Here is an 18077-nt window from a genome sequence, read left to right on the forward strand (position 1 = left end):
ACATCTGTAACACATTCTGTTGGCTACGGCAGACATGCAGAAAAGGCAGTGCTGCCATCATCTGGTGAAAGGTGTGTAAGACCAGCAGACAGCAAGAGATGGCTAAAGGAAAGAACAGAGTAGAGAGTGCGGTCATAAAAAAGAGAAATGTAGCTGAATGAGTCAAGGGGGAATAAACTCCCTGCTGACTCAGGTATCTGGTTGGCCTACACCACCCGTGGCTGTGTTATCCTGAATTAGAGCAGACACAAGGAGGAAAAGTAGATCGGTACATGATCTACGGGTATATTTTTATTCTACTGATGGGGATTGAGGAAATAACCATGTATTTGCCTTACACTATGTCTGGCATTTTAATATATATCTCAGAAATGGAGCTGAGCAGGTTGGTGTCTATGATGGTGTGCATACAGATGCTTTTGTTTTGAGACAGATGGTCAAAATAGACCGTTTATGTTAATTTATGGTAATGTCATAAAGTAAGGTTTTCTTTCTATAAAAAAGTACATTTGAGAGAAGAACAAATGTGGAAAATCTGCTTGCCCTTTTCTGAATAAAACATAGATAATATCCAATAATAGATCCCAAAGTTTAGTAGTATCAGCGCTTGTTTGACACAGTAACTAAACCATTATTGTGTGGACTCTGAACCTAGAGTATTTTTTGGTTGTTTACTCTGTTTCATTTCTATTTCATTGCATATCTAGTTTAAGAACCACGTCTTTTATCAAAATGCTTTACCCAGCTTATACCAGTATTCCATTCAATTGTGATTTTTTTGTTGATTCATTGGTTGTAAATTAAATTGTCTCTTTTTTTTGTTTTTTGGTCTTTTTATTTTAGTGATTATCATCTCTCAGGTAAACCCTGGTATTAATAATAACAATAGCAATAATAATAATAACATTAAACACTAAAAAAAAAGTGTAGTTCAGATAAAGACCAGGAAAGCTGGAGGTAAACTCCAGCCATTTGAGTAGGAATCAAATTCCTCCAGATATAGCCACCGAAACCTGCCAACTCAAGACACCATTAGATATCCACACTTCCACTTAACAAATTACTGCCCTATCTAAAACTGCATGACACAACATGGATTTATATTTTCAGCAGGGGGCCCACTCGGTTGACCTCCAGAATTGTGCAATGAGGTCGTCTGTATTCACTGAAGTCACCAGTCTAATAATATCCCTCATGAATGCATCATCAGTTCGTCACTCTGCAGGAATGTGCTTTTCTAGCATTCACCTCAGCTGCTATAAAAGAAGGTGATTTGGATAATGAGGTGTTTCTGGCTGATGTTAACAACCTCTTTATGGAGCACAAACTGTGTTTAGTTTTATTGTTGAAAACTGGTTTCCTACCACTGGCTTTGCGTAAAGATAGTAGGTATAAGTGTTACTCTAATGTGATGGTACTTGAGTGGATTTATTCATGGCTGTTTTTTTGTTTCTTTTTGTCAAGGCATATATAGAATAGCTCAGTATTTATAATACAGGTGGATGAGTGGCGAAATTCAGCAAGACGAAAAGAAAAGTGGCTAGAAATAGAAGACACCCAGAAAATCATGCTCAAAGGACAAAAGAAAGGAAAGCCAACCAAGGATAAAAGACATTTTAATGGCACTGCAGTGAATCATTCAGAAAGTGCACTACGAAGAGAAACACACAAAGGAAAGAAAAAGAAAAGAATATAAAGAACAAAAGCAGCCCTGTACCAAAAATATATTTGTGAACATTACTGGGCTGGTTATCCTTTCAATAATTCTTCTTTTATTTGTCATTTATCATCTATTTATATGATACAAAAGCAGGGGAAGATGTATGGATATATTATTCATATATATTTCTTTGTGTTATCTGGAAAAATACAATTAGGATTTGAGAAATAGTAGCTTTCACTGGCTTAAGTTCAAATTTAAGCCTACTATCTCTGGACCTCAGCGCTCCCTCTCATGAGGCAGTTTAAATATAGTAGCTAACATGATGCAACAGCTGGTAAAAAGCTTAAAATAAAACTAACCCACTAAAGTAGGTGCTATGGAAGAGACACGAGGGAGAGCCACTGAAGAATGAGTTGTTTACAAATGTAACATTTGAAGTTTAAGAAAGTCGGTGCTAGCAGTCACTTTTAGTAAGGAGTACTATTCTATTCTCCGACCTTTACTTGAAACTCCAATGTTGTTACATAATCTCTGCACTCTGACATCACTGACATTGCAAATTTAGCCTTCTGCTTAGTGTCATTACACCCCACAGACCTGACCCTTCTTCCTCACTCTAAATTTCTATATTTACTTGACTCATTTCATGGATTTTTAAATTCGACTTTTTTTATATTTTAGTTTTCTGTCTGTTTATCTGTTTGTTTAGCAAATAAGATTTGACACATTTAGCATTTTCTTCTTTTCAAAAATCAAATTCCTGTTCTCACTATCTGCTACCACTCTCACTCCTTTCTTTCAGTTCTTACTGAGCATCATGCTCCCCTACATTCTTATATCACCACAACTTTAGATTCTTTAACATTAAATTCAAATAATTTATAGTGATTTCTAGGTATCCATACACATCAATGTTAAAATGTGCCTGCTTTATTAACATTTTAAGTTCACTCTGGCTCCTCTGTGTCTGATATGATATACTTACATCTCACTCTTATTCTTATGCTTTCAATTTGTTTGTTATGCCATTCATATTAGCTCTCAAAAGTGTGAAAACCATCAATCTGTCCTATGACAATGACAAGAGCAGGTGGATGTGAAGATAGTCACTGCAGAAGCAGGTTTTATGTGCTCAAACTAGTCCACTTGGCGGTGGACTGCGAGAGCACCAACCCTTTGACTCAGGCAGACATCATGACACCATGTCATGATTCAACCAGAATCACTCTTTATCAACTGCTGTAGGCTTCCACACCTGGGCTGAGCTCTTTTTAGCTGTAAACTTAGGTTTGGGAGCAGTTGCAGCATTGCCACCTGATGCAGACTCAGGCCTTGCAGCTAAAGGAAAACTGGGAGCAACATAGCTACTGGGAGGCTGTGGCTGGTAAGGTACTGAGGGAGCTGCCAAGTAGGGAGGGCTACTGGCTGGTTGGTAAGGGGCCTGTGGAGCCTGCTGGTAGGGAGCATTTGGAGACTGGGGAGCTTGGGGATGATAAGCAGGTGGGGCAGGTTGCTGATACTGTTGGTTATATGCTTGCTGGTACGGACCAACAGGGGGTTGCTGGTAAGGATTGGAGGGAGGATAAACATTAAGTGGGTTCTGCTGGTAGTGGCCATCATGCATCATAGGCTGCATGGGCATCCCATATGGTTGCTGGGGATATGGGGCATTATATGGTCCACCTGGCTGGACGGGGGCCATTTGCTCATATTGAATTGGCTGGTTTTCAACAGGTGGGTTAGGGGGTGCACAGTCGGGCTTAGGTTCAGGTGGCTTGGCAGCCTCTACTGCTGGGCCATAGGTAAAGAGTGAGGAATTAAGTTGATAGGGTTGATGCTTCATAACATCTACAACATTGAGGGGTTTAGGGGCAGACTGTTTGTCTGTGGCTTTTTTCTTGGCTTTTGTTGACGGGGTACTTGGAGGGGGCTGCTTTGATGCTGCTGGGGGATAAGAAGGGGACTGAATAGGATTATATGCCCGTGAAGGAGGGGCACGTACGTTTGGGGTATATTTCCACTCATTTGGTAAGGAAGCAGTTGGTGATGTTGACCGGCTTGCCTTGTTTGCTTGCACAGTCTCAGAGTCCACAACAAATTTCTCCATACGAGACTGCCTCTTGGCGAACATATCAGCTCCTTTCCCTCGGACGGCTGGCATCTCGAAAGATGAACCTTGGGATGCTGGATTTAAGACAGTTGCCATTGGGTTGATGGGTGATGAAACTCGTTGACGAATGGTAAAAGAGTGCATTCGCTGTGGTGGAGGTGGAGGGGTCCGGTTTTGGGGGGTCTGCTGTGGTGGTTGCCAAGGTTTTGGAGAAGGACGAGTGTTCACCATTGATGTGGAAATGGGTGTTTGTTGTGACTGTGGTGCCCAGGCATTCACAGGTGTCTGCAGTTGTGCCTGAGGTGGAGGCCATGTATTCATTGGTGGTTGCGGTGGAGTCTTTGGAGTGGACTGTTGCCAGTTTGGTTGTGGTGTGGGCTGGGGTGGAGCTGGTTGAGCCCAAGGTGGTTGATGTTGGGCCTGATTCTGCTCTTGGGCCCAAGAATTCATGGGGTGCTGACCATGTTCTGAAGGGTGCTGGGACCATGATGGTGGGGACTGAGTCTGGGCAGGTACTGGCTGCCATGGATTCAAAACGGCTGGAGGCTGCGCTGGAGGTTGAGCTGGAGCTGCTTGGATCCAAGGTGGCTGAACTTGGGCTTGAGTTTGTGATGGAGGCCATGCATTAATTGAAGGTTGCTGTTGAGCCTGAGCTGAGACCCAAGGGGGTTGAGGCTGACCTGGTGCTTGTGCCTGTGGCCATGCTTGTTGTGGGGCCTGATGCGGTGGTTGCTGAGCCCATGTTGGCTGTGGCTGGGATTCTGGCTGAACCTGCTGAGCCCATGGAGGTTGTGCTTGGGGCTTCTGCTGGGGTTGTTTCACCCATGGTGGTTGATGCTGAGAGTCTGTTTGTGATGGCTGTGCCCATGGGGCTTGGGGCTGCTGCTCCATTGGTTCTTGAGGTTGACCCCAAGTTGGTTGCATTTGCTGCAGATTTGGTTGCTCATGAGAGTGTGTCCAGGGTGGCTGAACCTGTTGTTGCTCTTGAGGCTGGGCCCAGGATGGCTGAATTTGAGGGGCCCAAGTACTGGTGGGAGGTTGAGGCTGTGCTTGGGTCTGAGCAGGTTGACGTGTCACCCAAGGTGGCTGTGGTGGTGACTGACTTGGAGGTGGTTCCTGGGGCTGCACTTGAGCTGGGTGCCAATTGGTAGATGGTTGTTGCTGAACTTGTGTTTGTGCTGGAGCCCAGCTAGTCACAGGAGCAGGCTCAGGCTCAGGCTGCAGGGTCGAATTCATGTGACCATTTTCCTCCTGCGCTGTCATTTGCAGAGGCTGCTGTTGAGGTTCAGGCTCCGGAAGAGTCCATGTGCGCTGTTCCTCTGTGGTGGTGCTGGCAAGAGCCTCCTGGGGGGTAGGAGGGGGAGAGGGCTCAGGGGCAGGTGCAGGGGTTGGCTCTAGTTCTGGAGCAGGAGTAGCCTCTGTGGTGGGGGCTACAGCAGGTGTGGACACACTATTTTCAGCTTGTTGAGGCATGTCCTGGTTGGTCATTTCTATCTGTGGGGACCAAGGAGGAGAGATGGGGTTGATCACAGGTTTTGGAGCCACTGGTGGAGGAGTCTTGTGTTTAACTCCTTGAGACTGCAGGAAATTACAAGCCTCAGCCCCAAGACTAAGGTAGTCTTCCTCAGGTCCTGACTCAAATCCCTTCTTGTCACTTCTGTTGAGGAGATTTAGCAGTGCTGGGTTAGGAGACACTTTTGGTGCTTCCTTAAACGTGAACATAGGCTTGCCAGCATTCCTCCTCTTTGCATCTGTCAAAAGGCCAGTCCGACTTGCGGGGGTGGAAATGCGCTCATCACGGGAAGCTATCTGCTCTCCTTGCCCTGCAGAATCTTGATTGGTCCCACTCATTGCGGGAGAATAAGCCACCATGTTGTCTGCTGAGAAAGGCTTTGCAGTACGATTGCTGAAAGAACTCTGCATCTCACTTGTTTGATGTTGGACTGTGCCATTGATGTTTGTAGCATAGTGCTGCATTTGCTGTTGCGCTTGATGATATTCTTGCTGCTGCTGCTGCTGCTGCTGCTGCTGCTGCTGATACGCTTGCTGTTGTTGATAATGCTGTTGTTCATACTGTTGTTGCTGATATTGTTGTTGATATTGTTGCTGTTGCTCATAGTACTGCTGTTCCTGATATTGCTGGTACTGTTGTTGTTGTTGGCTTTGTTGGTGCATATTTACATCCATGTAAGCATGGCTTTCTGTTGTGGACTGCATGTACGAGTGCTCTTCCATCTTCTTTTCAGCAGTCTGCACTGCCTCTACAGGAATCCCCTGACGCCTAAGCTCCTCATGTTCAGCAGCAATCTCATCCATCCTCTGACGCCGTTGGGCAAACATTACGGCACCTTTGCCCTTGGTTTCAGGCAAACATTCCATCTCTTCTTGGTTGTTAAGGTTCCTCTCAATCTCAAGGAGACCCCTGTCCAAGTTGATAGTTAGCACACCTTTTCTACTATGGGCATTAGTGAGGAAATGCTTGTCTATTTCAGAACCGTCTGGAGCCACAAGGGTAAATTCAACAGTGTGGGTTTCTTCTTTGTCGTCTTCGTTTTCCTCGTCTTCGTCACTGAACTCTGGTTCGTCTTCTCCTGTGCCGTAGCTCACAAGTGTGTATTTCTTGGCCCTTTGCCGATGTTTCTTGAACATCAACACCCCCTTGTTGTTGGGGTTGGGCGGAGCAGCCGTAAGAAGGAGGGCAATACGTTTACATTTGGACTTGGCTTCCTTCACCTGCTTCTCGGACAGACTCTCACTGCGCCTGAGCCCTGTATAGAGAAGAGAGTTTAGTGTTTAGAATAAAAAGGGTTATAGATAGGGCAATCAAAATAAATGCTTTACCTGGCAATATGGGTATTAATAAAATACAGTGGAGTTCAGATCAACACAAATTGAACTCGCTTGAAACAGCTTGCTTTTCTATGTCTCGATATGAAACATTAATTTTGCTTTTCAGCTCTTTGATCAAAAGGACAACTTCAAGGCTGTCCTTACATAGTGTATCTACAAGGATAATGTAACTGTAATTGACTAAATTACTTTAAAGTAAGAATGTAAATAGCTATTTTCCTCATATTTTCATAATCCTTAATGCCTATCAGAAAATAAAGTTTCTTTTCCTCATAAGAACCCATTTTGGTTTAGCTCTCATCTGAAGAGTAAAAATAGATCTTGCACAAGTAACATGGTGACAGATGATAACGTTAAGTTTCGAAACAAAGTCAAGCAAGATGCAAAGCTATTGATTTCATCATGTAACGTCACATTGATATCAGCCTTCTGTAAAAAGTTAGCTCTAAAAAATACATGCAATGTTCACATAAAAAAGCAGAGGCACATAACAAGACTAATAACTGATATGCACTGTGGTTGAACTGATCTGAACTAAGCTATTCGCTTCACATTCTTAGACCGCATATAATCTTTATCCACCTATAGCTGTGTGCTTTTTCTCATTTGCTCATTCAGTTGGACATAAAACATCAACCCATAAAGCAATCATGAAATCCTCTGACCCACGTCTAATATCCTCATTTGTTCACAGACAATGAACTACACTAAATCAGTAGTTCTTCTCCATAAAGTAGCCAGGAATAGGATCTAAGAAAGATTAAAGATAGCCTGCATGCAATAAATTCACCCCGACCAGAGCTTCTTTACCAGTCCTTATCTGTAGGTTCACAAGCTCTCTACTGAAAACCTTCTGTTCTTCTCAAAACACATTATCTGACACTAAGGCCACTCTGATGACAGACATCAAACAACAAAGCCACTCTCAAACCATCCAACAATACAAAGCTGTAATAAAATAATACAAAGGCTTCCTTTTTCATATTCCTGCAAGACTAACCTGAAGGTGGAGGAGACAGCGGGAGTGAGCGACGGACTCACTTTTTTAGCTCAGTTAAAGCACCCAGTTTGAAAGGATCAGGTAACCAGCTATGGGAGCACATGCTGGTGTCTGTCAAAGGGCCACTTCTGCAGGCATCATCAGCGTGCTGGTGTTATATTTATGTCTTCTACACAGCTCAGAGGGGTGCCAAAGTATCCTTATTCATTATCAAGCCTCTTTGAATGGATAATTTAAGACGTTTTGTGAAGTCTAGTAGCTTCTCACATGTGATCAAGACATTTTTTTCTTTTGATTCTTTGTATTTAGTTTATCACCACCCTATCTATGCTGTGCCTCCGCACTATCCTTTGATTCTGTTGTAGTTCAGGTTAGACCTGGAAGTACATGCTTCCATTTGAAGGAATGACACCCTCCTCCAACGGCAGTGAGAGACAGGCACTATTTTAAGGAGCCCACACACTTGACATCAGGCTTTGGAATGCACACATGTTGTAGACAAATGTAATTTGGTGCTGACCTATTAGCATGCAGATCTCAACTCAAAGAATAGATCTTTATTACTCACACACATAAAGAAAGAATGCACACCAGGATAACACTACCTGGTACAAATGGAAATGGTACATAGTTACTTACTGGCATGTCTTGCCCTATGCTTGTTGGGTTTGTCTTGATCCCCCTCAGAGTCAGAGTCCTGCTCCTCAGCTGGTGTCACCTCTTCTGATGGAATTCCAAATGAGACCGTGAAAGACCCAGGAACTCCCTCACTGTGCCCTCCTCCTTCTTCTCCTTCACTTTGGGATCCAACACTTCCACTGACCCTGGAGCCACCCACACTCAGGATGCCCCTCCCTGCTCCTGATGCTGCCGGCTGCTGCAGAATGACCTCCACCTGCCTCAACATTGAAGGGGAGCTGAGCACCACTCCATGCTGGCCGAGCGGCTCTCTGACAGGACGCGGTACGTGGTGTGACGCGGTGGCGGTGTAAATCGTCTCGGCCACCTCTCTGTTTGAGAGTTCCCCCTCTATCCCGTGAGCACTCCCGAGGGCGCTGCAGCCCACATCGTCCAAGGTTTGCTCAGACAGGGACACCTGGAGCTCCACCATGTCCCCAGGCGAGAAGCACCGCTGTGTTCCTTCATCATTTTCCTTATAAACAAGCTTTCGGCTTCTCTGATCACCAGATGAGGGAATGTGTAGCTCGGTGTAGAGCAGCTGGGGTCCCTTGGGTAACTTATTGTCCAACTCCCCATAGTAGGCCTCATCCTGGGACTCAGATATGAAGAGTTCCCTTGGGATTTGGGACCTGTGCTTTGGGGAGAAGATGTGGAGGGTGGTGCTTTCTAAAGCCTCACCAGAGGCATCCCTCTCACCACAGCATGTCTCCTCTGATTCTTCTGAGGGAGTGGTGCAGTATCTTTTGGAGGAGAGGGGAGAACAGGAGTGAGTGAGTGAGTGATGCAACTTCTCTTAGTTCAGTGACCATTGTTAATTTTTAACATCAATAAGAGCTAATGTCTCCTCTTATATTGTAGGTTCTTCAAAGAGTAAACTGGGTTTTGGGTCTTGTGCATTAAAAATAAATCACTTTGAGATTAATACAAAATCTCCATGCTGCCTTTAAAGCATATACTTTTTGCTGTCATCAATTATCTTCTATTTTCTAGGTGTGATTTCCACACATTTATAATATCTGAATAAAAAAATACATCGTCACTGAGGAACGGAGCCAATGGATTGTTGACGAAGTAAGGCTCGTCTCCCATTGCTGACATCCTCAAAGTAATCAAGTAGATCTAATCTTCATGCAGCAAGTTAAATGAAAGGGTCAGGTCACTGAAGAGGGAAGTAATCATATTTCAATATCGCTCTGCCTAATTTCCACATCCAAGGTCAGCGAGGAATAGCATAACAGAATGTCATTACTTCTGACTCCAGCTATTGAATTTAAGTTGATTGGACCTCAGTGACTACTCATTTTCTCCAAATGGGAAAGACTGACATATCATAATACACTTTGATAGCTACAAGCTGAGGTCATCTGCTTTCCAAGTCTTCAGAGACAGGATTCTATCATCATGCAGTCATAGAAACAATTTTTTTCTAGATTCAAGAACTATACTGACGTTAACCATATATCCCTCTGAGATTTAAATGTGGGCACACTGAGCACATGCAACAATATTTGAGGACATGTCACTCTGATAACAGCAACGCCCACTGAGTAATGGCTGAGCAGCTGCATGTCAATCAGACACACAAATCTGTAACACCTTGGCCGAGCCACTTTGGAAGGTCAGCATGACTGGCACACATTACCTCGTTAATTCACATGCAAGACATGAATGCATTTATATATACACAGACAGTCAGTGGTTCATTGAGCAATACAAAAGGGCACAGGTCATAAAACAACATGCTATCTAAATGCTAATACAGTGGTGCAGTAATTATTTTGCATTGCTGTTGTACTGCACGGCTCAGTTGTCAGAGGCTGTGGTGTAACTGCATGCTCAGATGTTTTCAAACATGTTGTGCTTGTGTTTTCTGCAATTCACAGAGCGTCACTTCACTATCATTAATCTAATGCGGCCCTACCTTTTGACAAGCAGCTGCAGACAGTCGATCGATGTGTCGATGAGCGCAAAGGCCCGTAGGAGGGTGAGATCAGCACATGGCTCTCCGTTGAGTGATACCACCTCATCACCTTCCCGCACTCCAGCTAGGAAGGCACGACCGCCTTCGTCTACCTGTGGAGGACATTATCTTAGCAAGAGTATAAGACCGATCACACACCAGGTCAGTGTCCATTATCAGCCTGGGTAAATGCTTCACTATCATCATTAGGTAACTGTATCCTCAGCTGCCAGTGACCTCAAAAACAAATGTTCTCCCTCAGATAAGCATGCTGACCAGCTGTAAAGTGGGGATGCCCCAAGTGTGAGAACTGCCCTCTAACCTTCACACACAGCCCGGCTATGACAGTGCTGCTATTTACAGGAAGTCAAAATAAATCATCTTTGAAATGTTGCCAGTGGCTACTAAGGTCATAATACAGAAACCTCTCCCCTGGGTCAGTGTCACAAATCCATTTTTATCTGGGAAAGCAAGAGCACAACAGTGGTTAAGCTGTATTTTTAGGTTATAAAAATGAGTAAAAATACATCAGAAATTCTCATGAAAATGAAGAAAGCTTAAGAGTCAGACTGAAAATAATAATAATAATGTATACACAACAGACTGGGAATGCTGAATGGGTTATCCCCTTTAACACGAGTATTATGTTAAAGCCAGGCAATGATTGATAATGTGTGTAGAGGGCAACAATTCCCTGTGAAATCCTACATAAAGTACATCCTTGGTGAATCAGACAAAAACACATTTTCAGACAGGATCGTTAGTGTTTGAGTGATATCAAATAAGGATATGACAGGTGAGGTAGTGGCCCTTTTTTCTTTATTAATTCAAAATATTTGGAGATGAGGTGTATGATCAACAAGTTACTGCTCAATTGCACACTACATGCACTACAGTGTCACCGATAATGAAGACAGACAGTGCCAGTTCTACCTTGTATTTTAACTGTGCAGCTGCATATCATTGCTGTGGGCCAGCTCTGTGCAGACCCATTTAAAGGGCACCTCTTTACACAGTTAAACTAATGACTGATGGTTTCATTCCGTTGTAATTGGTTCCTGAGGCCTATAAAACGGTTCATTAATAAGAGGATTTAATAAGGAGAAATACCCCATAAATTTTGCACAAAAGGCCACTTATACAGTGAGGGGTATAAATGATGACTTCAGCACTGTGCAATTACGGGATATGCTCTCAGGAAATATGTTAAGATATTTCGCAAATACTACAAACAAACAGCTTTGTAGTGTCTTGAGATTTCTCACCACTTCAAAACATATTAATGCTAGCTTTCTGTGTGTTTTAACACATGCACTATCTCCAGTTTAATTGTTGCAGCTTATAATCCCTCTCAGCGGCAAAATGCCATAAAAATAATCCTAAAACATTGGAAGATAATACTCCATAACTCAATTTATCCACCATAATGAAGTCACATATTATAACTTCTCCCTGAAAGAATTAATTTACATACAAGTCTACACAGTTCAGAGTGAATGCAGGTTAATGTTTGACACTGAACATGTGTAAATGACCATGCTATTTTGGCATCTGCCACCGTGGCAACACTGTTTACTCCATCACATCAGCACTAAACAAAAACAGTCGTCTAGGTTTCTTATATCAGAGTTGCCGTTACCAAGAAAACCTTCCTGGCAAGCGGCAGCCACATAAATTGTGAAACTGCTAAGAGCTCACAGCTCAGGCATTTCAGAACTTAAAACTGTGGTCATCCATCACCCTGTTAAGTTTAACAACACAACACGCAGACAGTCTTTGGTGCTTTCTCCTGCTTTGCTGGGTTTTCATACGTTATGGTCATGCAGGTAAGGTGACAGGACGGAGGAAACATGGTAGGATACATGAGATAACACACCAAAGGGTCCTTTTTCAATTGACATGAATCCAACTTGAGATACCTGCAGTAAAACAATCTTGTCACTAGATGGCGACGCACACACACACACACATATCTTTTGACATAGGAGGAAGAGGAGAATCCCTGTGTCCCCCTGTTTTGTGCACCAGAGACAGAGCCATATTACAACCAGTCTCAGTGAATCAGTTCATCTGTCTGGCACGCCTCTGTTGCTTGTTGACTTTTGTGTCATTACTTGTACTGCAAAGACAGATGCAAACTATTTTTTTGCAGTGTGCCAACATCAACAAGGAGCACTACCTTAACTCCTTTTTTGACAGAACCTTTACCACATAAGCCTGAAGCAATAAAATGAGCCTACTTTCCTATATATACAAAAATATTTTATGACTTACTTTATAGGGCTGCTAACTCTCAGATAAACCCCCTGTGACTCCATCCCTGAGTTTTTAACAGTTAACAGTGTGCAAGCAGACCCTATAAGGCCGCCTGTGTGCCTGTCTATCGGGACACCTCATTACAGGGAAGAAGGTTTGTCTCCAAGGCCCCAGCAACCGCTCCTGCTCCAAAAAAGGAGGGGAAACATTTATCGTTGTCTCTTCTCACAACACAAAGATACACAGGCAGTCAGGCAACGTTCAAAGCAGGCAGATAGCACCTAGTGTCTTAATCCTGTTTGTCATATGCTGCGCGTAAAGAGAAAGTCTCCAGTGATGGTGCAGGAAAGGATGGCAAATAAATAGCCAGTTTTTACAATAAAGTGCTTCCCAAAATTGTCGTGATCAGCAGCGGATTTTACTACTGACATCATGTGGGGCCACCAATTAGACAACATTATAAGCCCCTATCCTGGGTTGCCCATTTTCAAATTATCTGTTTAACAGGCTTCGACACAACAGAAAATCGCAGGAAATACAGGACTGCATCATGTTATCCACACAGCTCCTGGCGGTTCCTGCCCTTCACAGCTTTAAGTAATTATGTTTTTAACATTTGAGGGAAATATTTTCCAGCTGCCCAACAGGTAGACTCACACCATGTGGGAGGATAGTTACATCTAATGTCTTTGTCCATGGATGTATTCTTCGTAAGAGGAGAGGTGTAGAAACGTTTCCAGCATCAGAGAGGTTAGTTTAGTTATTTCATCATCACATTTGTCAGGGGCCATGTACAAAAAGTGATATATATTGTGCCAGATTAAGCTTCTAGCCAATATGCCCCTCTCCTGCAAACAATTTCCAACTTGTTGCTAACACACTGCACTGCATTGTGTTATGCTGAATTATGTGTGTGTTTATACAAGAGCTCAAGTTCTCAGTATTTATCCTTGACTTTAATTTGATCTAAGATGACTTTGCACAAATGTTTCTTAAATTGGGTTTTGGGAAGTACTTTTATTTTTGAAAGAAGCCTACATAGGTATTATGTAAATAATATTTGTCAATAAAATTACAACTTAAAGGTGCAGTGTGTAGGATTTAGTGGCATCTAGTGGTGAAGTTGAACATTGAAAGTAGATACAAACGGCTCATTCTAAGGTGATGAAAACACGACGATTCTTATTTTCAGGTGATTATACACGAATGAACACATATTTATGAACATTGCACTCCATTTCTGCCAACATATCCCCCCCAAAATCCTTCATACTGGACCTTTATTATGATTAATTAATGACTGAAAGCACAGATTTTGACCAATGGGATAAAACTAAATGTACTTACAGGTACATTTTGCAACATTTACTATTGTTTGTATCAATTTTTTTGATAAACTGAGGGACTGCTCCTTTATGGTTTCTTACGCTAAATATACTACAACAACAAAAAAAAACCTTTGGTTTGGCTGAAAACTCCCTTGTCACAAAGCTGAAAACAAGACTGTCGGTGAGTCACATCTAAGTCCATCTGGGCCTCACTTTGGCTGCAGCTGGCAAGGAGCATCCACAGCCAGGAACACTGCAACTCACAACTATATCATCGAAATATAAAGCAGTTGCAGCTTTGGTCTTTATCTGTTTAGATGATGTGAACCAGAAAAGGGGGAAAAACTAGCACAGTCATCAGCTGAGGTCACTGCTCTCTCTCCTGGGACCAGGATGTCGATGTTTTGCTGGAAAACACAAAGCCAAAAACTCCAGTAATGGAAGGAGCTGTGAAGCACTTTGTTTACTCTGGGAAAATGGCGCTGAATGAATGAAGCCGTGGCATTTTTGCTGATTGCTTGGCAGCTTAATGAGGTTCCTATGGTGCACTATTAGGAGTGAGAAATCGGCAACAAGGGCCCTCTTTGCTCTGGAAAAGGGCAAGATAACCCAGGCAGAGGAGGAGGACTTTTATTACAAGCTATGAACATACTTAAATGGAATAGGGATAACATTTGGATTAGTTCATACTCTGAGAAGTCTCAGACTTTCATTACATTTGTTTTGTCATCCAGTGCTCCATAACTGATCTGATGCATGTTGACATTCCACATACCAAGATGGCATACCTTCGTAATTAGGAGGCCAAAATGTCTCCTGTTAAGCGATTTTTTGTTGAGTTTTGCATCTAAGTCTTTTCACTTATGCAAAGTCATCCAAAACGAGCACTATAGATCAGATGTAAACTGTTCTGTGTTTTCCTCAAGGTGCGTCGGTGTGTTCGTGGGTCACGACTTGTAAGAATCTTGCATTGTGCAGTTTCTGTAGCTTTAAAAATAAAGTGACCTCATCCACTTTGTACTCAGGCCAGCACTCCGAAGAAGAAGAAAAATACGGCCTCCCTTATATGGAAAGAACCTTTTAAGAGTGGATACCCCATGCCCCTACACTGTACTGCCTGTCAGTACACTGAACAATCACTTTCTCTCAGGAAACAAAACAAAAGTTTCCACCACATTCAACAGAAGCTTTAAAACACACACATTTTATCAGACACAGGAGAGCCTCTAAACTGAGAGTATCTGTCACGATCTTGGTATGTTTGTTTTTTGACTTGTAACTAACAGACTTGGCTCACCGTCCTTCCCACAAGAAGAGTTTGGAGGTATGTTTAGAGTTATGCCTTCCAGATGAGGGGGACTAAAACCTCCAGATACCCTGCGCTGAGGCCTAAGCATCATGTCGCTACCTCACTTTAATAGGCCAACACTTAGTGTATTTACAAGACTCTTTGCAGGCTAAAATACTCTAACACCCCATTTATGTGTAGAATTAGACTGTAAAGTTTCAAGAGAAAATTAACACTGAAACATTAGAAGTAGGGGGCATTCCCCCATATGGGGAAAAGGACTGCGACTTTAAGTGTTGGCTCGTTTACTAAACCTCACAGTTGCTGCTAATTTTGTGTGTACAAGACTTTGTGGAGTATTTGTATATATGAAAATGAACAGGCTTGGCAGGTTGCTGTGGATCTACAAGAATTTGCTTGGATCTTGAAGTTGTCTGCAGCCTACATTTGTGATTTTGTGAAACAATTTTGACCTGCAGTATCAGGGTATAGAGCAATTATCATGTATTAAAAGCCAGAATCAATTATAATATTATTTTCAGTCTCTTAAAATCAACTAACCAGATGTTTATGAGCTAGTTTGACGCTTCAGTTGATGTGTATCCACCTGCACGATTACAAAAGACTATTTCCCGCCAACAAATGTGGAAATAATAACAATATTCAGACAAAAATCCCAATAAAAGTCACAGATGAACATCTGAATTGTGGCTTTGATTGTTTGAAAGTGCTAAGCATCTGTCATTCGAGTGATCTATTGCTGCTTTCAGAGTGCTCTCTCTCCTCTGGTGGGAGCTTTGATGTCGCAGGAATGCAGCTTAAGAAAAACATTTACATGTTCACTATGTTGAGGAAAAGTTGACGAGGGATCTGGACAACTTGAGCACTTGTGAACATGCGTTGCTATACCATATATAGTGTCTCGGCAGGTCTTCAAAGTAAAGACACCTGGCTGTACCTCTCTCAGTGCATGTTCACATCACAGCAAAATATCAGCTGTCTCTATTTCTGACAATTTGATGACTTCACATAGACATGAGGGTAAATGTATGAAGAACTGACGTGCCAGTTGAGCATCATCAGGAAAGCGGCTTCACCTGAGGGCAGCTGAAATCCTCTACTGTTACCTGTGAGGTTTATTACCACATTATCAGCCTAAACAAATGTCATGTAGTCAAAGTAGTAATAGCATAACCAAAATTTGCCAACCCTCCTTCCTGTCATGTATCTGAATGTTCTTTTAGAGTGACGTCAGATGACTTTCAGCTTACTTGTTAGTTTGTTTGCATAGGTATCCCTGCATACCTCTCCTCACACTCTTCACTCTCCAGCTTGACTACTCGTCTGAATAACGCTTTGCTGTTTTGCTGAAGTCTGTGTGAGAGATGACAGATCCCACTGCCCTCAGCCTCACACTCTCTCTTGGCCTTGACCATATAAGGGTCCCGAGGAATCTCGCACCAAAACCCAGCCAACGCACACAAAAATGCAGCGATAAGCATTGCTCTCCCAATACTCTCCCACCAGGAGATGTTCAACTTTTGGAACACACTTTTGTCACTGAATTCCTAAACAAAACTCGATCAGAGCTGATACCACAGATATGGAACTTGTAATCCACATTTAGGAATGTGGATGTTTTCTGTAAAACTTCCAGATAATGCTGTTCCACCTCACATTAATACCTTGATGTGAATAACATGAACACCTATCAGTCTGACAGATACATAGATGGATACCTTGGAGACCAAAAAGGGTCTGTAGGTGTCCCCCTCTCCCTCTCTCAGGGTGAATCCCCAGGGTGCACCACCACGCAGCGTAACGCAGATGTAATCCCCGGTGCCCATGCTGCGCACAGCTCCTCAGCCAAACCTCCACAGCGCGAACATCGAGCTGTCAGCCGGACCAACAGCACTTTGCAAAAACCACCTCCACCACACCGCTGTATAACCCCCATCATCTGAGTTCTCCCTGAGTCCAACCCGCTCTGAGAGACGTCACGGCGCACGGACCCGCCTGCAGGCGTTGCATGCAACTGGTGGTTTGTCATGGTGATCTCTTGAACTTGAATGTTACAGCCTGCCTCCAGCTGTGGCATCCTAATAAACATGGGATAACTTCGACACGATACTTTGAAAAATAAATCTCACCAAGCTTCTGCAGTAAATAGATTTTAACGCAATTTCTTATGGCAGCATGAGAGTATTTGTAATTACGCGATCTTATCTTATTTACAGTCTTTTGCAGCAGGAAGGGTGGCACACCTATTTCATCCTTGTTTATTATCTCCATAATCTGAGTGCTTTGGCTTTATAATTAGGCCTATTTCTTTCCTACAGCAACATTCAGGGGCGTAGCACCAAATTCTGGACCCATATGCAAAAGCAGTCCATGTGGGCTCCCTGCTTGTCCTGTCTTGATCCCTTATCTCTTTCATGCAACTTTTTCTTTCAAAGTAAATTTGCTTCATTTTCTTTCCTTCCTTTTCTTCTCTGGGACCCTTGTTTATCTTATTTGGGGAAAGATGTGACAGTGTACATTCATGCTCCAGCAACCTGGCTCTGTCTGCATTGAGAGAGGAATCCTAATGCAGGGCCGGATGTAAGCATTTGTGTTTTTAAGGGGTGAGAGGGGTCTCAGAGATCCTCCACCATTTTTTAAATACAAGTTTAAGTTTAGCCTTTCAACTAATTTTCTCAGCCATTTTAATGGCTTTAATTACTTGTTAACAAACCTAAAGTTTCATTCCAGACTTATCAAGGGCCTCCTTCCAATTAAAGCCCTGGGTAATAAGTCCCACTTCCCCCTCTACTATGACGCCCCTGGTGACATTACTTCACTATCAGAGCCGTGGATAATGTTTTCAAGGTCTGGAGCCTGAATTACTCACATAAAACCACCCATAGAAATTTAATTTAACTGTTCAATTATAGAGCCTGTA

At 42.9% G+C, this 18077-nt stretch overlaps 1 protein-coding gene across 1 annotated transcript; it reads right to left on the reverse strand.

Annotated features, from left to right (window-relative positions):
• Window positions 1-2091: 2091 nt before the first annotated feature.
• On the reverse strand, window positions 2092-17154 carry synpo2a (synaptopodin 2a). The gene is made up of 4 exons (XM_033651967.2): window positions 16876-17154; window positions 10226-10377; window positions 8263-9044; window positions 2092-6541 (listed from the first exon to the last, which is right to left on the reverse strand). Exons 1-4 carry the CDS (start codon window positions 16981-16983, stop codon window positions 2886-2888), a joined length of 4698 nt encoding a protein of 1565 aa, XP_033507858.2. The 5' UTR covers window positions 16984-17154; the 3' UTR covers window positions 2092-2885.
• Window positions 17155-18077: the final 923 nt, after the last annotated feature.

The sequence above is a fragment of the Epinephelus lanceolatus genome, chromosome 22 (genome assembly GCF_041903045.1).
Source record: "Epinephelus lanceolatus isolate andai-2023 chromosome 22, ASM4190304v1, whole genome shotgun sequence".
Lineage (NCBI taxonomy): Eukaryota > Metazoa > Chordata > Actinopteri > Perciformes > Serranidae > Epinephelus > Epinephelus lanceolatus.

Coding starts and splice junctions, on each gene's coding strand:
- synpo2a (XM_033651967.2), bottom strand. CDS start 16,983: ATGGGCACCGGGGATTACATCTGCGTTACGCTGCGTGGTGGTGCACCC. Junction 10,378..16,875: donor GACCCTTTTTGGTCTCCAAG/GTATCCATCTAT, acceptor TGTCCTCCACAG/GTAGACGAAGGCGGTCGTGC. Junction 9,045..10,225: donor CTGCAGCTGCTTGTCAAAAG/GTAGGGCCGCAT, acceptor CTCCTCCAAAAG/ATACTGCACCACTCCCTCAG.